This window comes from Hippopotamus amphibius, chromosome 8 (assembly GCF_030028045.1).
Source record: "Hippopotamus amphibius kiboko isolate mHipAmp2 chromosome 8, mHipAmp2.hap2, whole genome shotgun sequence".
NCBI lineage: Eukaryota > Metazoa > Chordata > Mammalia > Artiodactyla > Hippopotamidae > Hippopotamus > Hippopotamus amphibius.
This window is the reverse complement of record NC_080193.1, coordinates 19,588,613-19,612,853: the sequence shown is the minus strand read 5'-3', so window position 1 is coordinate 19,612,853 and position 24,241 is coordinate 19,588,613. Positions and strand designations below refer to the sequence as shown.

At 45.2% G+C, this 24,241-nt stretch overlaps 1 protein-coding gene across 1 annotated transcript in view; it reads right to left on the bottom strand.

The window, feature by feature from the left end:
* CFAP251 (cilia and flagella associated protein 251) overlaps positions 1-24,241 on the bottom strand; it is a 68,254-nt gene that overhangs the window by 20,292 nt on the left and 23,721 nt on the right. Inside the window, exons 8-19 of the mRNA XM_057746271.1 lie at positions 23,417-23,494; positions 22,115-22,165; positions 19,788-20,002; positions 17,517-17,711; positions 16,241-16,491; positions 15,785-15,936; positions 14,545-14,718; positions 13,318-13,502; positions 6,287-6,401; positions 5,494-5,657; positions 1,299-1,389; positions 945-1,088 (exon numbers count right to left, since the gene is read on the bottom strand). Coding sequence (XP_057602254.1) covers positions 945-1,088; positions 1,299-1,389; positions 5,494-5,657; positions 6,287-6,401; positions 13,318-13,502; positions 14,545-14,718; positions 15,785-15,936; positions 16,241-16,491; positions 17,517-17,711; positions 19,788-20,002; positions 22,115-22,165; positions 23,417-23,494 — 1,815 coding nt within the window. The remainder of the gene's footprint in view (positions 1-944; positions 1,089-1,298; positions 1,390-5,493; positions 5,658-6,286; positions 6,402-13,317; positions 13,503-14,544; positions 14,719-15,784; positions 15,937-16,240; positions 16,492-17,516; positions 17,712-19,787; positions 20,003-22,114; positions 22,166-23,416; positions 23,495-24,241) is intronic.

The following is a 24,241-nucleotide window of genomic DNA, read 5'->3' as shown; positions in this document are numbered from 1 at the left end:
CCAAATATAAAACAATAGAAGGAAGCCCACCAAAATGTTAATAATGATTACCTCTGAGTCATTTCTACTTTCTTCTTCACAAGTCTATTTTCTAAATCAGACAAAATTATAAAATTAAGCTATATCCTTTATAAATCAAGTTTTCAAAGAATTGTTAATGAAATGGGAAATGCGTATGACATGGTATCAAGTGAAATTACTGGATAAAATATATATTCAATATGGTACCCATTCGTTTTTTTAAATTATATATACATGACATACATGTATTATACAGAAATCAATCCAAGAAGATACCAATAACTGTTGTCTCTGTGTACTGGGATTCTAAGTAATTATTTTCTTCATTCCACTTGTGTATTTTCCCAAACTTTCTACGAGGCTGTGTTAGCATTTTGAGAAAGAGAACACAATCAGTTTCATTTGAAGCCACAGTTTCCAGGAGGACCATTTCCTCTGGTCCCTGTTGGGAGCCCCTTGCAGCCGGGGGTGTGCTGCGAGGTCCTGACGAGAAGCTGCATCTCCTGAGCTCGCAGGGGCAGCCCATGCACATAGGCCAGGTGAAGGGCAACTGCACAGGGAAGTGATCACAGCAGCCAGCATTTACTGAGCTCTTCCTACGCAGCCTACTCTGTGCCAAGTGCTGTGCGGGCATCACCTCTGAACCGGATGAGGCCGGTCCTCATGCAGCCAGGGGCCTTCTAATTCCAAAACCCGTGCTCTTACCAACATCAAACTCTGGGTAGGAATCTGTCTTACAGGAATATCTTTATGGTCGGTAAGTCTGTTTCTAAGCAGTGCATCTGCTATGCCCGGAACCTCCTTTCTGATCCATTTATGTAAGAATAGTGTTAAATTTTTACTTTGACCTATAATGACTGCTCCCTGAGGTCGTTTTTATAAATAACACATCCCACTGCTGTTCTTGTTTTCCTTCTACCTACCTTCTCTTCCGATGGGTAAAAGCCAATTGCTCTCATGACAAAAGGAAGCTCCGACAGACAGATGTGTTCCGACACCCTTCTGGTCTCCATTGTATCAATACCTTGACTACGGAGCTGAGAATAGTAAAAATAGTCTTCCAGCTCCTACGTGGAAATAAAGTGGAAACACAACACGCATTTTTGGCTTAAGTCTGAAGCAGCCATTAAGACTTCAAGGACGTTTTCTAGAAAGTACATTTTTAGCTCAGTGGGGAGAAGAGCTTTGGAAAAAAGCAAGAAGGTTAACCCTGGGCACATCTGTTTTACAAACTTAACTGGATGTTACCAGGAAGTGTCTACTCTGAGGACAATTACCCTGTAGAATTTTCCTTCCCTGCCACCAGCCACCAGACCGTAGAACGGGGTCAGGTCTTCGCCCCCAAGAGAAACTGCTGCCTCCAGGGCACTAGAACAATAAGAGAAACGTGGCTATTAGAGAGCACTCAGGCAGGAACATGATGGGCCGTGGGTACCACCTGCCTGCAGACCTCTGAAGGTTATTACAACGCGGACACAATTAGGGTCTCTGTAAATTGTTAAGCAAATTCCCTCTAAAACGAAGCTGCAAATGGAAAATCCAATTTCAAGTGTGGAACCCCGTGGTACAGGGCACCCACCTTAATCATGGTGATATTCTCTCACGGACGACAGGGCAGGTGGCTGGCAATCTGTCTGCAGTCTGGGGAAAGCGTCTCTCCGGGGGGAGGGAGGGAGGGTGCTGGGCCCACAGTTACCCCCAGCAGAGCAGCCCTCCCGGAACTTCAGATCTGCATGTGACCAGAGCCAGAAGGATGGGACGTGGCACAGGTGGACAGCCGGCACTAATTGCTTCCATAAAAACTTGGGAGGCCGCGAGGGACCCAGACTGGTCAGATAAAAATAACCCTCTGCTCTCTAACACAGGGTCAGATTTTTCCAAAAATAGGCCCTTTAAGTGGTAAGAAAACCTACTTTTTGTATGAGGCTGACTTTGCCTCACAGAAAATGCTAATAACATGAAATCATTTTAATAATCCACTAACTGGATTTCTGCTAATCAGACCACTAGCCTCTTTGCAGGGTTATTAAGACACACTTTGTGCAGACCATGGTGGGGAAGTGGTTATGTATACAGAATCTGGAGTCAAAGGGACATGCCTGTGAGCCCCAGCTCTGCCACTTGCATGCAGTGTGATCACGGGCAAGTGACTTAACCAGTCAGGGCCTCAGGTTCTTATCCTGTAAAATGGGAATAATTACAGGGTCCGCCGCATGGGACTGTTGTGAAAATTAAATAAGTGAATGCACATAAAGGACTCGACATGAAGCCCTTTATTCTCCTCCTGTGATGAATCTCTGTGGAGGTGTGGCGTTGAATCAGAAAGACCTGGATGTGAATCCCAGCCCCACCACCGTACTCCACCGCGTGGGGAGGTCACTGAACCCCTTGGAGCTAGTTTCCAGATCTGTACAACGGGGACACCAACAGTGCCTACATCACAGGATGGCTGTGAGGACACATCAGACAATGCATGGAAAACACTTGGCCCAGGGCTATGATTACTGTCGAACTGGGTGCTGAGGTGCACCGGCACCTCTCCTGCAGGAGCCAGCCGCAAAGCAATCCTCGACCCTCTTGTCAGGGCCCCGCACAAGCCCCACCTAAGCAGGCTACGTGAGGTCTGTGGAGCTGACATACTCTCCAGGTGGGCCTGAGGCCCATCTCCAGCAGGGCCCAGTCGTCACCTGGCTCTTGGCTCTGATATCAGCCATCGAGGCAGGTGCCCAGCTGAGAGGGCTCCCGCTGTGTGGCCTCCAGGCCAGGTGCAGACCCAATCCTGACAGGCTCTGCGGGAGGTAAGGCCACTGTTAGCCATGTGGTTCTGAAGCAGAGCCAGGTAAAGGCCCAAAGTGACACAGAGGAGCCTGTCACCACCAGGAACACCCCAGGGGACAGGCTCACAGAGCTCTGGATTCTCTGGGAACAGCCCTCTGGAGGTCAGGACAATACCACGTCCCCCGCTTCCTGGCCACCATCAGCTGACCTGAGAGCCAGAGGGACAGGACAGGGCTTGTCCCACCGGAGCTGGGAGAAGAGACTCCCTCTCTCTGGTGTGAAACCTGGGGACCGTCAATGGCTGAGTTCCCGCTGAATGATGAAATCCAGCTCTGCAGAGAGTGAAGGCGACAGCAGAGAGGAGCAGAGAGTGAAGGCTGAGGGTGGGCCGTCCCTGCTCCTCCTGCAGCGGTGGTGACCTGAGATCCCACGACACGACCACTCATAACTTCCCCTTTCTGCCTTAAGTTGGGTTCTAACACTTGCCACAAAAAAAAGAGGTCCCTGGGGCACAAGAAGAAGGTACGTTTATTGAAAACCTACTGTGTGTCCAGAAATAAGTTCAGTGCTTTTGGGAACGAGCTAAAGCCGGAGAAGCAGTGAGCACTGCAACCTGCACATAGCAAGCGCTCAGTAAACACTCCCTAGGGAGGGGGAGGGGAGGAGGAGGAGGGAAAGGGGAGGAGGAGGGGGAAGGGGAAGAGGGGGAGGAATAGCAATGACAGAAATCACTACCCTCAAAACAGCTCTGAACACGGTGATAATATTCCCATTTAACAGATGGAGAAACTGAGACCCAGGGGAGGGAAGGGACTTGCCTCAGGTAGTACAGCAAGTAGTAGGGAAGGCGGGGTTTGAATCCAGGTCCTTCTACTCTTGTCTGAGCAAGGCAGCAGGATTAAGGGTGGGTGTGAGGTTGAGCATAAAAATGGGGGATTTTAAAAGAGATGCCCGACAAGGAGAGAAAAAAAGTGGCCTGCCAGCCAAGATGGGGGGAAGGGAGAGTGTGGGCGAGGGACTCTGGGGGAAAGAGGAGGGAACGGGTCCTCCAGGGGTAGTTCAAGATGCTGCAGTGATAGTTTGGGGGCCTAGGAGGGCGCTGGTTAACATAACGTGAACATGAAAGGATTTACCATCTTTGTTTTACCCTACAACTTACCATCAGTAGATCTGGTAGGGAATTTTGTTTACTTGTTTAGGGTTTTTACATTTCTTCCCATTAGTGAAGCACTGAACATATTAAAACACCAGAAGCAGCGATGAAGTGCTAATTAGTTTATAATGATCCTTTGTCCCCAAAACAGATTAAATTGAAATTCTCGGAAGCCTGGACTCTGGCCATGCACAGGAAAGCTACTGGAAAGCGGGTGCTTTTTTTTTTTTTTTTTTTTTTAACTCTCTACCATTCCAGATCCCAAGATGATTCAGAAGCGGACAAAAATGAAAAAAAAGAAGATTCTATTCTCCCACCAGGGTGTCGATTGCCCCATCAGTCTAGGTAACTGGCGAGGTGTCAAAGAATTAAGCGGCTCATTCTGGGGACGTGATCAGGAGGTTCTTTTCAAGAGGAGAGCTCACCTCCAGCTTCTAAATTCCCAAGATGTGCCCTCTTAGGTGAAGGCAGAAGTGAAGGTCAGAGTTGCAGGTGCAATCTGAAAACCCCCCGCGGTTCCAATGCGGATTAACCTGGCTCTTCCTGCTCCTACTCAGGTTAAGGGGAGAAGCCTCGATGTCTGCACAGAAGAAAGACGTACACGTGGCAGACATGCTTCTACTGGGAGCCATGAATCAGGTTTGTTCTTTTAGGAAGGTAGGTGCCTCCGAGCTGTTTTTACCCTCAGTGGAGGCAACCTGAGAGGCAGGGGCTTGGAGAAGGTGGTCAGAAAAGGAGCTGGCTCTGCCCTGGGGCTACTCACCGAGCTGGGGGAGATGAGAGGATCACCACAGTGGTTGCCCTCCAAGAGACGAAAGGAAATGGTTAATTTACTGAGTCCACACGGTGCTGGGTGCTTTACATATATCAGCCTACCTGACCCTTACAAGGACCCTGTAAAAGTCCCTATTTTTATCCCCGTGTACCCCCATTTCACAGACAAGGAGTCTAACGATCAGAGATGCCAAGAAACCCGCCCTAGGTCCAACAGCCAGCAGACAGTAGGCTTCACATTCGAACCCATGTCTCTCTGACCTCAAAGTCTGTGTCCCTTTGATGCTCAACCATGGAACTCTCCAGCCTCGCCCCAGGCAGAGGTTCTCAGCTCAGGGCAGGAGGGGTGAGAAGAGGAGACTGAAAATACACACTTCTAAGAGTATTCTCTTACTACTTCTATAACACACACTTGGGAGATTCAGGCTAGATCTCTCTAGCTGGTGTGGATTTGCAGGCGGTGACAGAGTGAAAGTTATTTTGGGGGGTGCGGGTGCACAAGGTGGAATCACACGGCCTCACCCGCAAGTACCGTGGGTCCCTGGGACAGAACGGTAACCTTCTGTCTGCACGTTAACATAAGCAGGTGCAGCAAGGGGCACCACAAAGGCAACACCTGAGTCTTGGCCGGCTTTGTACCCGCGGGCCTAGCACAGCGCCCGGCACGTTGTAGGGGGCTAATACCTGTCTGCTGTGGCTGAGCGCAAAGAAGGGGTCTCCACTCGACACCCCCCTTATGGGGCCAAGCTTCTCGCCGCATCACGTACCTTAGGTTGATTTCCCACTGCACCACCGACCGGTCCTGCCCTCCCGCTGTGAAGGCGTAGTGGCCGTCACAGGAGAGGGCCATTCCGGCCACCCCGCCTGGGTGGCATATAAGAGCAGATGTCTTATGAGGGTTGCCATCAACTGGTAAGATCTGAAGCCCAACCTAGAAAGGAAGATGTAACTAGATACTCAGACTCAGATAACCGGGCCCTGGGCTGGGCCTGGTACGGTCACCTGTCACCTCCAGATCTGTTTACGGGAAGGACCTGTGTGTTGGGAACAGCTATCTCAGTGTGCGAGAGCCGCCTTTCATGTGGCTGGGGCCACACGCACACTGTGCCCTGCAGGGTGGTCCCTTGGGAGAGAGATGCCAGCTTCCACCAGGGACACAGAAAGCTTTCCTCCTGTCTTCATGGTGAGATGTCCAGGCTTTTCCAGGATAATTCTGGCATCTTACGATTTTATGCTTTTCCATATAGATTAGTCATTAAATGCACAACCAAGTGTAACTAACTTGTATGTCTTTATAAGATTTTTTTTTCCTTGTAAAGAAATTAGAAAGGAAAAATACTTTGGTGGATCATGTGTCTTGTACTTTTGGGAGTGGAAGAAATAAGGTAACTCTCCTGAGAGTCATTCCTGCTCATTTATGGCCATTTTCACTGTGGAGCAGGAGGGGAGCCGCGGGCTTGGCTGTGAAAGCCAGCGTTCTTGAGTCTTGTAACACCTGGGACTGCCTCCGGCTCCAAATACACAGTCACCTTACAGGGGCAGAGAGCAAAGGGCTGGTACCTTGTCTCTGTTAATAAACACCAGATAGCGTTTCTGCAGCTCCAGGGGGGTTTTCACGGGGAGGATCTGTATCTGCTCGATGGGAGATCCGTAAACTGGCCCGAGGAGTGTCTTTCTGCAAGAGAAAAAACAAACGTTTTCTAAATTCCATACCTCTGAACGCAGGTTTTATGACTCACTCCCTTTCATGGTGCCCGATACGTTTTAAATTCTCAACTTCCTGTCTTGTCGCTCAGCTAAGCCCCTCATGAGATCCCCTCTCTCTGCCGAACAAGGGACAGCAGCTCCAAATGGCGAATGCTCTGGGGAAACTGCTCGTGAAGAATGCCTTTCATGGCCGCGGCTCTGACTTTCCTCCTTGACAGCTGAGTGAGGGGAACATTATACCTCGAGAACACGTACACAAACAAGGGATGGGAGAAACGCTGCGAGGACGAGAGGCGGGTCGGCGGGATGCCAGGTAACACCCCCAACCCCACAGCGGGCCAAGACCTCAGCCCAGTGTGTGGACATCTGACAGCAGGTCTAAGGGCAACGCGCTGATTCCCAAAAAACCACCCGTGCGTCAAACTGTAATGAATCACACCCCTGCAGGGGTCAGACTTCTGAATTCAGACTCTCTTACGGTAATCAGGAATCTGATCTGAGGTGAGGCTGCTGGACAGGACCTCAAGCCTGGAGCCGGATTCTCCCCGAAGCTGGCAAAACCTCAGCATCAGGACCCCTCCCTTGCACACGCATCTGCTGAGGCCTGGGAGGGGCCCTAGCCATTTTCATACATATCTTTTTTTTTTTTCTTTAAAGAGGGCCTACAAAGCCAAGTACTCTTCACACCCCCCAAAACCAGCGTCTGCCCCTGGGTGAGACCAGTAGCTATTTCATCTTATTATATTTTAAGCCTCTCATTGTTTGGATGTGTTTTCTCCCTGTGTCCCCTGAACCCAGCCCGCGTCTGGTGGGGACAGGAGACGCTCCTTATATGTCTTTCTTCAGTACCTGTCTGTGCCAGGCACCCTGATGGGGGATCGGGAGTCAGAATGAGTGAGGTTTGGTTGCTGCCACTGAGCTCACAGCCTTGCAGGGACAACAGACGTGGAAGCACCATGAGGGGAGAAGTGAAGTGACAGGCAAATTCCCAGCGTGGAACCTGTGATGTGCTGAGGAAGGCGTGATGGGACATCTATCGGGAGACATCTGAGCTGAGTTTGGAAAGCTGAATTGGACAAGCAGAGAAAACATGGAGGTAACGGAAAAACAGGCAGTGGCATAGAAGGTCAAAGGTATGTGGACTATTTTTTTTTATTAATTTATTTTTATTTATTGGCTGCGTTGGATCTTCGTTGCTGTGCGTGGGCTTTCTCTAGTTGCAGAGAGCTGGGGCTACTCTTTGTTGTGGTGCACGGGCTTCTCAGTGCAATGGTTTCTCTTGTTGTGGAGCACAGGCTCTAGGTGCGCAGGCTTCAGTAGTTGTGGCACTCAGGCTCAGTAGTTGTGGCTCGTGGGCTTAGTTACTCCATGGCATGCGGGATCTTCCCAGGCCAGGGATCGAACCCGTGTCCCCTGCATTGGCAGGCGGATTCTTAACCACTGTGCTACCAAGAAAGCCCTGGGATGTGGACTATTGCTTAAAAACTGCAGAAACAGTAAAGGGGAGGGGGAAGGGTGGAGGGAGGTAAAAACTGAGGAGGTGAGCAGGGGCGAGCTCTGGAGGAAGACTTGACCATGACCGCTGGCCTGCAGGACGCAGGAGGGTATCAGGCTGCGTGATCCACGATCAGGTTTACACGGGCAGAGAATTAGGTGAAATGTTAAAAATACTAAAATTACCAGTTGGTAGACAATGCATCAGCTAACTATAAGTCACCCTTATCCAATCACCTGAGTAGAAATGTTTAAGGATGTTCCTCAAATATCACTGAGTGGGTAGAGGCAGGGCAGAGGATGGTTAGGAGCACAGACTCTGGTTTGAATCCCAGCTCTGACCCTTAAAAATTAGGGGCAAGTTGTGGAGAAACTGGAACCTTCATATATTGCTGGCAGGAATGTAAAGTGGTGCAGCTACTCTGGTAAACCATCTGGCGGTTCCTCAAATGGTTAAATATAGTTACCATATGATCCAGTGATTCCACTCCTAGGTCTATATCCAAGAGAAATGAAACAGACAGGTACACAGAAACCTCTACACAAATGTTCACAACAGCCAAAAAGTAGAGATGACCCGATTGACAACTGATGGATGGATGGACAAAACGGGGTCTATCCACACAATGGAATATTACTTAGCTGTTAAAAGGAATGAAGCACTGACATGGGCTACAACTTGGATGAACCTTGAAAACACGGTGCTAAGAAGCCAGACACCAAAAGTCACATATTATATGATTCCATTTATATGAAACATCCAGAACAGACAAATCCATTAGAGACAGAAAGCAGACAGGTAGTTGCCAGGGGTGGGGCAGTTTTGGTGGGGGGAGGTCAGGGAAGAAAGGAAGACAATGAGGAGTGACTGCTAACGGGTTTGGGGTTTCTTTTGGGGGGGTAATGAAAATGTTATTCAATTAAATAGTGGTGATGGTTACACAACTTTGTGAATACAGTAAAAAACCATTGAAAATGGTAAATGTTAGAGTATATGAATTATATCTTAATTTAAATTATAAATAAGCAAAAGCAAAAAAAAAGTCAAGCTATTCAACCCCTCTGGGCCTCAGGTTCCCCAATGGTAAAACGGGGACAATGACAAGATTTACCCCATAAGACTGTGATGAGCATTAGATAAGTTAATATGTATAAAACGCTCAGGAGAGTTCCCAGCACATAGTAGGAGCTATATAACTGCTACCCAGTACTGCCAACATTTCTAACAATTTCATAAAATTAATATCTTTTTCTTCTGATTAAAAACATTTTACATATTCATTGTGAAAATTTTTAAATATTTAGACATAAAGTAGAAAGATCTACCTATAACGCTACACGGCTACACCCTTTATTCCAAGATACTCATGGGTGATAGTTTGGTGCATACCACTCGAGAATTTCCTTTACATATATTCTAACCCATATAATTATAATTTTAGATGAAAATACATAACTTACATAAATATAATTTTATATGAAAATATATTCACGCTTATTTGGCAATTTGCTTTATCTCATATTATGTCTTGGAGATATTTCCGTGTTACTATGCAGAGAGCTATCTTCTTTCTTTGTTGCCTTTTCTAAAAGCAGCATCACGTTTCAGTATACTGACAAGCCACCATTTAACTCACCCCCTATTAATGGACATTTGGACTGTTTCCATTATTAAAAATATTTTCAAACAAGACATCCTTTTACTTATGTCTTGGCATCCTGTCTGAGTACTTCTGTGGGCTACACTCCTAGAAGTCAGAAGATAGGCTCTAATTTAATAGAGGGTAACAAATAGCTCTCCCAAAAGGTTACCTGGATTTATACCCTGCCCGTCCCCCCGCGCCCGCCCGCCAGCAGCCTGTGAGAGTGCCGGTTCCCTCAGGCCCTTGCCAACGCTGGATGCTATCGATCATTTCTATCTTTGCTAATCTGATTTGTGAAAAATGATGCCTTGTTTTCATTTGCATCTTTGATGTACTGGTGAGCATCTGCTCATTGGTTTATTGGCCTTCTTTTGTGAACCGCCTCTTCACGTTCTTTCAAATATTTTTAAATGCATTTTAAAATTCTTTTGGATTTATCATCAAAAGGCAATTCCTTTCCAATTAAGTTGTGATTACGGTGCTTTCTTATTCCTACAACTTAAAAGATGTTTTATACAAGGGTTTTTACTTTGGAACGATGAGAATGTTTTGGAACTAGATAGAGGTGGTGGTTGCACAACATTGTGAATGGACTAAATACCAGTGAATTGTTCCCTTTAAAACAGTTGGTTTTGTTATGTGAATTTCACCCCGATATACTATTTTTTAAAAAAGATGGTTTATATTAATTTCCAATTACCCTTCAATGACAGAGACTCCTAATTTCATGGCTCTAAATGAAAACACTAATTTGAAAAGATATATGCACCCCTATATTCACTGCAGCATTAATTACAATAGCTAAGAAATGGAAGCAACCTACATGTCCATCAATAGATGAATGGATAAAGAAGATGTGATATATATATGATATATGCACATACATACAATGGAATATAAATCTTGTCATTTGTGACAGCGTGGATGGACCTAGAGGGTATTATGCTAAGTGAAATAAGTCAACAGAGAAAGACAAATACTGCATAATTTCACTTAAATGTGGAATCTAAAAAACAAAACAAATGAACAAATATAACAAAATAGAAACAGAGTTATACCATTTATACATCAGCATCACTTTTTAAGACCTGTGATCTTTCAAGGAAAGAGTATTTGTCCTCTATGTCTTTTATGAGAAGTACTATGATGTAGTTCAGTATCTCTTAAGGGAAACATGATAATTCACTTTCCTGCTCTGCAAGCAGATCTGAACATTTGTATTAGATAATTTATTTAAACCCCTGGTAAAGTTTTTAGTAAAAATGGTATGTAACAAGATGGAAAGTATTCGTGCAGTGTCCGGCACACAGGAGGCTCTCAATAAATGATAGCTGCATTATTACTAGTAAAAGACAAAAAAAGAAAATAAACAGAGTTATAGATACAGAGAACAAACAGGTGGTTGCCAGAGGGGAGGAGGGTTGGGGGAAAAAAGAAATAGGCCAGGGAAATTAAGTGGTACAATCTTTCAGTCATAAAATAAATGAGCCACAGTTATGAAATGTACAGGAGAATACAGTCAATAACTATGTAAATATGTATGGTGATATATTGTAGCAATCATGTTGAAATGTATGAAAACCTATAAATGTATAGAAATCACTATGTATGTGTAACAAGAACTAATATAGTGTCATAGGTCAATTACACTTCAAAAACAAAGAAACTCATAGAAAAAGGGATCAGATTTGTGGTTGCCAGAAGGGAGGGGTTGAGGGGAGGGGGAATGGGAGGAAGGCAGGCAAAAGGGACAAACTTCCAGTTACAGGATAAATAAGTCCTAGGGATGTAATGTACAACATGATAATATAATTAGCACTGCTCTATGTTATATAAGAAAACTGTTAAGAGAACAAATCCTAAGAGTTCTCATCACAAGGGGAAAAATTTTCTTCTATTTCTTTAATTTTGTATCCACATGAGATGATGGAAGTTCACTAAACTTACTGTGATATCACTTCATGATGTGTGTAAGTTAGATCATTATGCTGTATACCTTAAGCTTGTACAGTGCTGTAGGTCAGTTATATCTCAATAAAACTGGAAGTAAAAAATAACAGCAACGATAAGGGCAACATTAAAAAAAAAAAAAAGATGCTTTATGCTAATTTCCCATTGATCTTCGATGGCAGAAGCTCCTAACCGCACGGCCCTGAGTCCCTGTTACTAACTGCTGGCAGGAACTCCAAGCCTGGGCCGCACCATCCCTCAGCCACCTGCTCACCTAACTCAGAGGTTTGTCCAAAAAGTTTGTGTCCATTAAAGATGACGTACAAAGATTCTGAAATCTTCCTAAAACTCGTTTTTACATATTTCTCTCAAACGTCTCCTTCCCAATGTTTTAATAGTTTAAAAAAAAATGTGCAGGATTTCTCTCTTGTCCCTGCCACATGACATGGCATTTCTCAGTCACATTTCCTTGTGCCCTTCTAAAAAGGGCTACTGAAAAAAAGAAGGAAAAAAAAAAAAAGATCCTGGGTGATCCTGGTCTTTTGAGGACCTATCTGACCTGAGATACACTTCCAAAAAAAGGTCTTCCTCAAGCATGGGGCCAGCTGCTGTCAGTGTTTCCCGACTTCCTCCTCCTGGGTGGAGTCACTAAAGCATTCTCACGTCTACCTTCTCCAGCCTCTGCTCTTCCCAGCCATACCCACGAGGCAGCCAAACCACAGGTAGAAAGAGGCTGCCCGCCAGGGCCTACTAGCTAGGATTCCAAAGCCAGGGCTGCATCAGGGCCCAGTGATGCGGAGGAGAGGACAGAGTCAGAGCTCGGTTCAAGGGTCAGGTCCTGCCCTGACCAGCTACGTGACCTGGGGCAAGTTCTGTCACCTCGCTGATCCTCAGGGGCACAATGCTTTGCAGGGTTGTTGGAGATGAAATGGGATGACGAATACAGGGCCCTAATGCAGGGACTGTGCACCACAATCGGTGCTGATCACGAGAAGCGAACCCTGGACCCACAGGCCTGGCAGCGCACCAGGCCAACCACAGATACAGGCCTATTTCGGGATGGAGGAACCGCTGCTCTAAGATGCTAAGCTTTGGATACCCAGGGCTCGGTCCTCTGACCTCTTCTCTATCTACACTTCCCCTCTGGCATCTTCTCGCATCTCATGGCTGTAAACCACCAGGTGAGCTGACCTCAAACATGGGTCTCCAGCCCAGCCTCTAACTCCACTTCCCCAGTAAAATGCAAATTTCATGGTGACAGAAACGTTGTTCTGTTTTCATCCCAGTCTTCACACCTAGAACAGCACCTGGCTCAGGTCGGGACTCAGTAAATATTTACTGAGTGAACAAAGGAATGCTATCTGTTGAACTTAAAACTCCTCTAAGAACCAAGAATAAGAAAAATCAAACAACTGGTAGCATTCAGGTGAAACTGTTTTCATCCATGAGCGAGCGAAGAATAGGAGATTTTATCGCACATCAGCAACTCTTCTGGGGCCCCAGGGCCTGGTTCCTTCGTTGTGTCTTGGGGCACTAAGCTCTGGATACCTTACCCCTGTGCAGTGCTGGGCTCAGAAACAAGGGCTCCAGGTTTGAATCCTGCCTCTGGCACTTCGTAACCATGTGGCCTTGGGTGAGAATGACTTACTTTATCTGTGCCTCAGCCTCCCCCTCTGCAAAGTGAGGAGGGTTGTGATGGTAGCCAAGCTGCTTGCAGGCCCTTAAGGTGGGACTTGAAATAAGCCTGGGGCTGAGAAATTCATTTATGCTCCATGAGTAGGAAGCTCCCATGCTTACCTGCACATTTTTGTGGTAGAATTAAAAAGCTTCACTTTGTAGCCACTGTTGCAAATGAGAAGGAAGAGCTCCTTGGTGAGCGGTGGGTACCAGACCATACAGGTGGGGTAGCTGCCCTGGTCGGTTCGGTGAATGTCCAGGACTTCCAGGTGATCTTTGTAGCTCGTGAGTAGATTATACTCGATCTACAGAGAAGCCCAGATGAATACACATGAGGACTGAGACGAATGGAGTCAGTCAACAGTCCTTGTCTGGGGGGGAGACAGTACCAGGCCTTCTAAGAGGAGACTTGCCTAAACTTCTACAGCGAATAAGCTACCAACACGGACTAGCCATCATGAGCAAGATGGTGCCACTTGCTACTCACGACTCCCCGGCAAAGCAGTACTGTCATGCCCATTTTGCAGATGAGAAAACAGATGTTCAGAGAAGTTCAGTGGGTTTTCTTTCCCAAGGTCACACAACTAAGAAGTGGTAGGGTGAGAATTCAAATCTAGGTCCAACGAACTCCAAAACTTGAACTCTCACACTTATGTTGCACTACACTTCACTTGTCATTATCTTGGGAATTTTTTGAAGGTAGGAACTAATTCGTATCTAAATCTCAGCACTCGACAGTCATAAATTAGCAGCCTGCTGAATTTCACACGTAGGTAGATTTCGGTGGCCAGACCAGGATGGATGGAAGGAAGGAAGGATGGATAGATGATGGATGGATAAAAGAACAGAGTAAAGCTAGCAGGGGGAGGGAAGGAAGGAAGTTAGGATGGATGCACTGATAGGTGGATTGATTTTGAACCCTTTGGCTCAGTCATGTAATATTGCATTGGCCACTGTCACTATCTTTCCCTCTGATCCTGAGTTGTCACTTTGAGGTAACAGCCTGGCCCTGACCCCTAGACACACAGAAAGTGTGAGTGTTGGCTTCCAAATGTACACTGAGAGGCGAGAGTGGCTGAGCTATGTGTGCTGTGGGGAGTACCACCTCCCAGCCATCAATGTGCCACTTTCCAGAAGCATCCTCACTCAGGATACGAGTCCCTGTGTGGTGTCAGAGCCATGTAAAGGCCACGTGCCAACCTGGAAAGGTTTTCACTACTTCACTGTACATTCATCTTCTCCAACAAATACACATACTGGGGGCCTGGTTCTGTGCCAGACATCAGGGAGGTGACAAGAATGAGACACGTTCCTAGTGACCAAGCAAAGGAAAACGAAACGGCTCACCAAGAGCCGGTCTCTCCCAAGGCTCAGCAGTCTGGGCTCATTGCTGTCCAGATGGACCCCGAACAGGACACTTCGAATGCTCTTGCGATGGGATCGAAGTCTCGCCAAATATTCCCAGACCCTTCGTCCATTTTTGACTCTCACCATGTAAACGGCCACAGTGAAACTTACATCCTGAGTAGGAGCAAAAGAGCAGAAGTTACTCCTTTTCAGATTTTGTAACTTAAGGATCACCATTATGTTTTTCATACTCACTTTGCTTGTAGAACATTTTATCTAAAAAGAAAATCTTCGTCTATTGGAGCAAGTAGTAAAATCACACCCATTTCACAGATGAGAAAATCAAGGTTCAAAGTAGGTAGTGGTGGGTGGGGGTGGGGTGGGGGGAGACGGTATTTGTCTGACACTATGGTCTTACTCTCCTTGCTGGTCCCTACCTCATTCTCTGTTGGAAACTGTAACTCTGACTCTTTCTGCCTTTGTCCTCCTTTCTCTTTAACTAGCTACACAGAATTTTAAAAGGTATGATTAAAAAATATATAGATGATGGTTGAGAGTGACAGGGTCAGGGAGTGGGCAGGAGCAGCCTGAAGGGACCTGGGGCACCTGAGTCAGTGTGCTGATGGGAAGCGTGTAGGGACAGAGGTTCCAGTGAAGCCAGCTGCTTCCCTGCGCCCCCACCCCATCCCCCAAGAGAACTGGCAGGAAGGGAGAGGTTAGGGGTCCTAGAAAAATATTTACGGCGATTAAGAGCCCTATTCACAGAGGGAAGGAACATAATCCAAAATGCTCGGTGGAAGACTTTGCTCTGAGATAAATGAGAATGTCATCTTGTCAAAAATCAAAAGGAAAGATGAAAGCCTGGATGCAGCAAAAGGGTTCCAAAAAACTAACAAACCAAAACGAGCTGTCGGAGTGGCAGAATCCAAGTGTGGAAGTTCTGAGGCCCTAGTCTTGTTTTCAGGCAGAAGCCCCCCGCCTTCCCCCACCCCTTTCTCTTTTTATAACAGCCTTATTGGGATATAATTCACCTCCCACACAGTTCACCCACTGGAAGTGTACAGTTCAATGGGCTTTAGCATATTCACAGAGTTGCACCTCCATCATCAGTTTTAGAGCATTTTCATCAGCCCCCAAAAGAAACCTGTGCCCTCTAGCAGCCGCTCCCCATCTCCCCACCCCCCATCTCCCAGCCCCTCTGCCGCAAAGCCCCTGGACGGCGCTCAGTGAAGATACTCACGGCGGTCGCCATATACTGGGAGTTGTGGGAGAAGCTGATGTGAGTTACGCTGGTTCTGGAATATCGGAAAGGCTCTGGGACTTCACTTTCTAAGGACATTGCATCAAGAATGTAAACTGTGCCTTCTGTGAAGCCAGCTCCAAGGAGAGCACCTGAAATAATCACAAGCCAGAGAACAACCATCGAAAAGGATTTCACTCACTCGAGAAACACTGACTCTGCGCCGGGCCTCATTCTAGGTTCCGGGAAGGAGAAATAAACTGGGAAGCATGGCACCACGGGCTGAGACCAGGCAGTAGGGAGTTCTGCAGGGTCCAGGGGGAGAAGGTGTCCCATCCGGCCTGGGGCAGGAAGTGGGTCAAGGCAGCCTTCCTGCAGCTGTGACGGCCAAGGGCACGGCCATTTGGTTCTGTTTTCGGTTTAGAACCTTAAGACGGGCTGATGAGATGAAAATACCTTCGGGGTTATAGGTCAGGCTCTGGACTCCAAGCCCCTTTGCAAAGACCCTGCTGAAGAGGTATTTTTTCTGTTCATAATCCCACACTTTGATCACCCCGCAGAAACTCCCAATGGCGATGAGGGGTTGGTATGGGTGGCAGGAGATGGCACAAATGGCATCCTTGGGCTCGACAAATAACTTCTCAAGTTTGGTCCCATCTGCTGTTAGGTGGTACACTGACGCATCCGCTGTCCCGATGATAAAATTCCTGTTTGCCAAGGAGAGACCCAACAGCATCAGTGTTCACAGGGAGTGGGGCACGCCAGCTATTCTGCTGCTAATTGCACATGAAACGCCTCTGTCGTCTGTAATTTAGTGACATTATTAACCCAACGTCTCCAAAAATATACCACCCATACCCAACAGCCTCCATTTGCAAGTGAAAAAGCCCACATTTCCACATGTAAATTGAGTTATTAAGTATGCAGATGGACAGTCAGTGGTACAATTAGCTAATCTGCACATGCAAATATTCATTTGTGTATGCAAATATGGAGTTTGGTGCACACATACAGATGTGCCTGCAAGTACTGCAAGGGTAATTAAGCCACTCACAGATAATTCCGGCTCGAAATGTTACGGCTATTAACTACCAGATCCCTTTAACCAGAGTGCTAGGACAAATTTGGCTTCCAGGAAGGAGACCCACCTACAGCTAAGGACTCCAGAGACAGCAGAGCTTACAGCTCTTGCCAGCTTCCCAGCCCTCAACGTTCTTAACAAGAAAATGATGTTTCCACTTAAAAAAATGATTAGCTAGGGACTTTGCCGGTGGTGCCGTGGATAGGAATCCGCCTGCCAATGCAGGGGATGCGGGTTCGAGCCCTGGGCTGGGAAGACCCCACATGCCATGGAGCAACTGAGCCTGTGCACCACAACTACTGAGCCTGCACGTCACAACTACTGAAGCCTGTGCACCTAGAGCCTGTGCTCCGCAACAAGAGGAGCCACCACAGTGAGGAGCCCTCACATCGCTATGAAGAGTAGCCCCTGCTTGCCATAAGAAAGCCCACGTGCAGCAACGAAGACCCAGTGCAGCCAATAAATAAACAAACAATGATTAAACAGGGACTGTAATCAGCCAGGGAGATCCACCAGCAAGCCAGGTAAAAGACTGACTAGGAAGGCCAGCCAGTCATATCCTGGGAACAGGAAGAAGAGCCCACTGTACACAAACTAAAAGAAGACGTCACTTTTTGACCATTCAAATGACGAGATCTGTTAACAACTCACCTTACGATGAAAAGGTCACCTTTTATAGTGCAGTCTGGAGGATAGTTTGTATTTTCGGTCGGAGGAGTTGCCGGGGTCTTTGAGAAGGACAGGCTCCTTATGGAGCTCAGCTTGAAGTGGCTGTACCAGTTCACAATGGACAGGGTGTGATCATAGAACTTGATGTTACCCCGAATGTCACCTGTGACAATATAGCTGAAATGGAGGGTAACGTCGGTTTGTTAAATAACGGTAATGAGTACCATCTGCTGAACACCTAATTATACGTCAGCCCCTGGACTCTGGGGGTTGTAAAAACTTTCACTTAATCCTGCCCTGTGTGGCTGATTTTGCTGCCGTCCCAGTTCACATCTAGGAAACTAAGTCTCAAGGCCTGGGACTGCCAGATTCAGCACCTAAAAATGCAGGATGCCCAGTTACATCTGAATTTCAGATGAACAAGGAGTAAACTCTTAGAATAGGCATGTCCTGTAGGTTGCATGGTCCCAGATGAGATTGCCCCATGCAATACGTGAGACATACTTACACCTGGCAACTCTATCAGGGCCCCGTGGCTGGACTATGCAGGGGTCCAGGTGTATCTAACATAAAGTCCATGCTCTCTGCTCTGCTCTTCCCTGCCCCCCAAGATCAGCCCCGAGCAATGGCGGTGGGCAGTGATTTACATTCTCTGCCGTTAAGACTGCAGATGACAACAGAGTCCATCTACCATTCCTCTGAAATCACACAGGCTGGCAAGGGGATACAGGAAGACACCGCTGTGAGAGTGATCGTAAAACCCTGTCCAGTCATCATAGCCAAAGGCACTGCTGCGTGACAAAACGGCTTTTATTTCCAGTCCTCAGAGCCATCCCAAATGGGCTTGTTTTTTTAAAGCTTCTGACATAATTCTAATCACAGGGGATGTGGGGGTGGGGTGGGGGAGGGTGGGGATGAATTTGCTCTTATATATGCAAAGTGATTAAATGAGGTTTCTGATTAATAAGCAAGGCAGGTAGGCAGAGTAATTGGCTGCAACATCATTCACTGCCCTCTGCTGGACAGAATCGGCAAAACAAGCCAAGTGTTTTCGGAGACCTTTTCCCGTAAGGGCTCCGGGGAGTCCTGGCTGTGTTTTTTGTTGTTGTTGTTGTTGTTGTGTTTTATTTAACATGGAGAAAGGGAAACCTAGGTCTGGTCTTCCCTGGGTCCTAACCCCCAACAATGAAAAGCTGATTGCATCATCAATTGCAATTCTACTACTGTCTTTTCACATCAAGTGAGTGGAGACGACGATCTGCATTTCTCTTTGCAAAGCCGTGCCAGGACCTCACTGTTCCTCTGCATTAAAAGAAAGGGCAAAGAAAGCAATGGGCTTTTGGAAAGCAGACGGCACAGTGACTCCAACCATGAGGGCAGGGCAGGGTCCTTGTCGAGAGGCAATTGTCTCCAGCACTTTGCGGAACTTCTCTAGCACACTGATAATGGCTGTTTTACCTAGAGCTCCTCTGTACCAGATGGCGTGCTAAGACTTTTACAAGCCTTGGGAATTCCCTTGCGGTCCAGTGGTTAGGACTTGGCGCTTCCACTGCGGGGGCCAGGGTTCAATCCGTGGCTGGGGAACTAAGATCCTGCAAGCCATCCTCACAAAATCACTCTCAGAGGGACAGTATTATTATGCCCACTTTACAGGTGGAGGAATGGAGGCTCAGCACATTTAAGTCCCTTGTCCAAGGTCACTCGGCAAGGAAGGGACGCAGCTGGCATGTGAACGCCTTTATGTCTGAGGCTAAGGCATAAGGCTAAGATCATCTAGGTGCCCCCACAGCCTCTCAAAATCAAAGGGTTAGGGAACTTTATGAAGTCCTGCTGTATTTCATCTTTTCATGATGGGTAAATGTTACTCTGTAATCAGAAAGAAATATATAACTATTTATGTCATTTTCTTAAATTTAAAATATGTAAAATTTAGGGTGCAAAAGTAAGTCTAATTAGGGCAGAAGAAAAAAAATCAGTTACTTTTTGTTTCACCAACACAAAAGGACTTTCAAAAGTAATACATGCCCATGATTTTTTTTTTAAAAAGCAAACCAATTAGTACAAATGAGACTATAATAAGTAAATCCACCCCCATCCTTGATGCTAGTTATTTTCCTCTGAGGCAGCCAATGTTCCCAGTTAACTGGCTCTCCCCAGAAACAATCTATGCATGTACAACATATGTATATACTTCCAAAAGGGTTTAAAAATAATTTTAAATCATCTATAGATACTTTTTAATTAATTAAGTACCTGTCAACTGTAGTAAGCACAGTGATACCCTCCTTCTGCAAATGAACCAGTTTACAAGGTTTGATGTGGGGAAAACCCAAAGAGGTGGAGGCAGATGGCGGTGGGCGGTAAATGTCCCAGACAACCAGCTTCCCTTCCATTGTCGCCGACAGTATTTGGGTGAAATTCAAATGAAAGATGGACTGGCTAAATTTTCCCACGAGCTTATTGAATGTCTGCATTTCAAGAGACAGGTTATGAGTTACCATTGGTAGTCAATATAAAACAAAACATTTACCAATGCAACATTTTATGTTTTACCTAAATATAGTAGGAAAAAGATAAATTAAAAAAAAAGTCACTTAAAAAAACCCTCCTCCATGGATTGCTGTGATCCAGGCAGCTCTGAACCTCTGAAGGTTTGCTAAGAGCAAGTGAAGGGTTATGTACTGGCTTAATTAACCTGTTTGCTTAAAGAAAATGAAGGAGTGGTTAATCATCGTTTATACCCGTTCAGCTTCTCTTACTGAGGTGTCAGAGACTGATAAAGAAACTAATGTCTGTTGTGAACAAAAGCATGCTCCAGCTGTAAAATATCTTAAAGCAATACTCTCTGTTTCCTTTTGACCATAAATTATTTTCCCATCAGTGGAAATTAAGTGCTGTACATAGAAATGCCCCTAAGACTTCTTATTAAATGTGTGCTACAAAGGATAAGGCACTAGGCCATCTTTCTTAGACAAAGTCTCAGAGATGAAGTATGGAAAGAACCCAGAGCAGTGAGTGACCCCTCAGTGAATGTTCAGTGAATGAATACATGAAGGAAACTCAGCGATCTGTCATATGACACAGGAAGTCTGCTATCTGACTCTACTTAGGCAGAGAAGACCCTAGGGTGGACCTCTTTGACTTGAACACAAGCAAGGCCATCACGTTCTTTCTAAGAGCAGCCCTGTTTCAACACGAGGCATTTTTATCATTTCAAACTGCAGCTGATCCTCATTCTTTGTGGATTTGGTTTTTGTGAATTTACCTAGTCGCCGAAATTTATTTGTAATCCCCAAATCAGTCCTCGTGGCACTTTTACAGTCATTTGCAGATGTGTGCGTGTGCCGAGTGGTGAAAAACTTGACGTTCCCAGCTGAGGTCAAACAAGGCAACTCTCCCTTCTTGCTTGAGCTTTCAGATGGGAAACAAGTGTCCCTTCCCTGGTCTGTTTAGTGCCATGATGTTCGCTTTTTTTTTTTTTTTTTTTTTTTGGTGCTTTTTGTTGGTGATTTTGGTATTTAAATTGGCTCCAGAACAGGGGTCTGAAACCCTGTCTAGTGCTCCTGAGCACAAGAAGGCTGTGGCATGCCTTACAGAGAACACACCTGAAGGTACATAAGCCTCATTCAGGCACTTGGTTAAGGAACCAACATTATATATTAAATATGGTGTCTTTAAACAGAAACATGCGTAAAACAAGGTCACGTTTCAGGCGATGAAAGTCTTGTGACCCTAGGCTGGCAGGAGCCTGTTCCTGTATCTCTCCGAGGAGCAATGATTCCGCATCTGCTAATTCAGGTCTGCAGCGACCTTACAGAACATAACTGCCGCGAATAATGAGAAGTGACTATTTATTTTTTTGATACTTTGATTTACAGAAAGCAGAGTTTGGAGACAGAATAATTTTGCTTGTGTCCATCGTCCTTTTTTTTTTTTCCTTTCGGTGTGCCTGCTTGAAAAAAACAGTTTCACAGATCAAACCAAAAGTGAAGAAAGGGAGCAGAAAATTCATCATCTGGTGCACACTGAGAGCAGGTTACGTGAGTATCAAACACAGAAACTGCCGCAGCAGACGGGACGGCGGGACTCGGGACTCGAGCTCCACCTCCCGCGCAATCGCTCAAGGAAAGCAGGAACGATAAGACGTTCCTGCCAACACCTGGCTCACCACATTCCTACTGGCTCTTAAACATCTGAGTGCCCAACATCATTTTTTTATGGCTCTGGAAACTAAGCAGCGTAAAGGGATCTACTCACGTTCAACTACTTTACTTACGTCGCCCCAAATTAACTTTCATTCTTTGTCACGTGCACATGTACATTATAAAAGCCATCAGTTTCTTGGGTATTTTTTCATGATAGTAAACTTTCTTTGCCATTTATTTTTCTTCCATATTATTTTTAACAATCTTCCCATTATTTTTAACTGACCATTCAGTATGGTAAAGGACCTAAGTAAAAATTTCAAATTATTTCCCAATATCAAGACATACAAAGAGTAGGCCAAAGTGACTAAGCTGACACACACATATTTATTCTCCACAAAGTCAGATGTATAAAAGCACAACAGGCGTACTCACTTTTTCTGTTAAAAGTGGGGCACTGTGAACAAGTATATCTCCCTCTTCATGCTGATAAGCACAGAAAAAATAATCACTACTAAAAAAAAGACTTGGTTTCCAAAAGAAGAGCTACATAACAGCAAAATCAAAACAAATGCATCTAAACAGGGTCAGAGCTTTGCAATTTCTATAGGTAGGAGAACCTGCTGTCTCCAGGAACATCTAAAAACATCCTGAAAGAAAATAAATTAAAAATGCCACAAATGATTTTGACTTCGTGGTAGTTAATGTAAATCTGAATTCTACATTTATAAGGCTTTAAAGCTATACTTAATACCTGAAGTAATGAGTATCACTGTAAATCAGCGATTTTTGTTTTGTATTTTTTCATTGGGGTAAAATTCACATAACATAAAATTAACCACTAACCATTTTTAAGTGTACAATTTAGTGGCATTTGGTACATCAACAATGCTGTGCAACCATCACTCTGTCTGGTTCCAGGACACTTTCACCACCCCAAGAGGAAGCCCCCCTGTCTATTAAGAAGTCACCCCCCATCCCCCTCCTCTAGCCCCCGATAACCACTGTTCTGATCTCCGTCTCGATGGCTTTTCCTATTCTGGACATTTCATGTCAATGGAATCCTACAGTGTGTGGCTTTTTGTGTCTGGCTTCTTTCATTCAGCATCATGTTCTCAAGATTCGTCCACAGTGTAGCAGGGGCCAGTGCTTCATTCCTTTCAATGGCTCAACGATATCCCATATATGGATGGACCACATTTGGTTTCTCCATCCATTAGTTGATGGGCACTTGATCTGTTTCTCCCTTTTGGTTATTATGAGTAAGGCTGCTGCTAGGAACGTTTGTGTGTAAGTATTTGTTTGAACGCCTGTTTTCAATTCGTTTGGGGTATATACCTAGGAACTGGTGGGTCATGTGGTAATTTTATGTTTAACTTCTGATGTTTTTTTAACCTCACGATTCTGCCCTGTGTCAGTATACATATTGCCAATCTGTTCGCTGATTCCTTTTTAAAAGGAAAAGAAAAACATTATATTTTAGACCTTATATACATTCAAAAAAAATCTGCCTCATTACTTTAAAAAATTAAATAAAATCTAAACTATCTGCTTCTGATTTAATATGCTAATTTCCAGTGGGACTAAAATAAATGCTATAATTAAATCAAAACATTTTAATATATGTTTATTGCTTTCTAAGTAGATACTATTCTGTTACATTACCAAAACATCTGTACTCAAAGAATAAACACATTTGTCCATACATTTAAAACAAATGAAAACGTTTCTACTCACCCACATATAATATATTGCTTGTGTTTCACTATTGCTCACCAGTTCTTTATTATTTGTTGGGTTAAAAGTAAGGTAGTTCTGAAATACAAAGTATGAAACTATATTACATTATAATAAATTTTCCATTTCTCTCTGGTTAAGCTGAATGTTAACATTAAATAATATTTTGGGGAACTCCCTGGCTGTCCAGTGGTTAGGGTTCCACACCTCCACTGCAAGGGGCACAGTTCAATCCCTGGTCAGGGAACTAAGATCCCCCAAACTGCATGGTGTGGCCAAAAAATAAAATTAAATGAAATTAATATTTTTAATTAAAATAAATAACTGAGTAGGACTATAAAACAGAAAAGAGGGATTTCCTGGTGGTCCAGTGGTAAAGAAACCACCTTCCACTACAGGGGATGAGGGTTTGATCCCTGGTCAAGGAACTAAGATCCCACATGCCGTAGGGCAACTAAGCCTGCACGTTGCAACTACTGAGCTCTCGCACATCATCTAGATAGCCTGTGTGGCGCAAACTACAGAGCTCACACACTCTAGAACCCACACACCACAGCTAGAGAGAAGCCCGCGTGCCACACCTAGAGAGCCTGCGAGGAGAGATTCCACATGCCTCACTGAAGATCCCTCATGCCGCAACTAAGACCCGACGCAGCCAAAAATAAATAATAACAAAATGTTAAAACATAAAAGACATGGCATTTTGTAAGCAATAAGAATATAATTGAGATACTGAGTGTTAAAATTAATGGTCTCAAAAGTGTTTCCTTGCTCATTTAATCTTATTTATTATAATCCATCATCTATAAATTGGAACACGCAAAA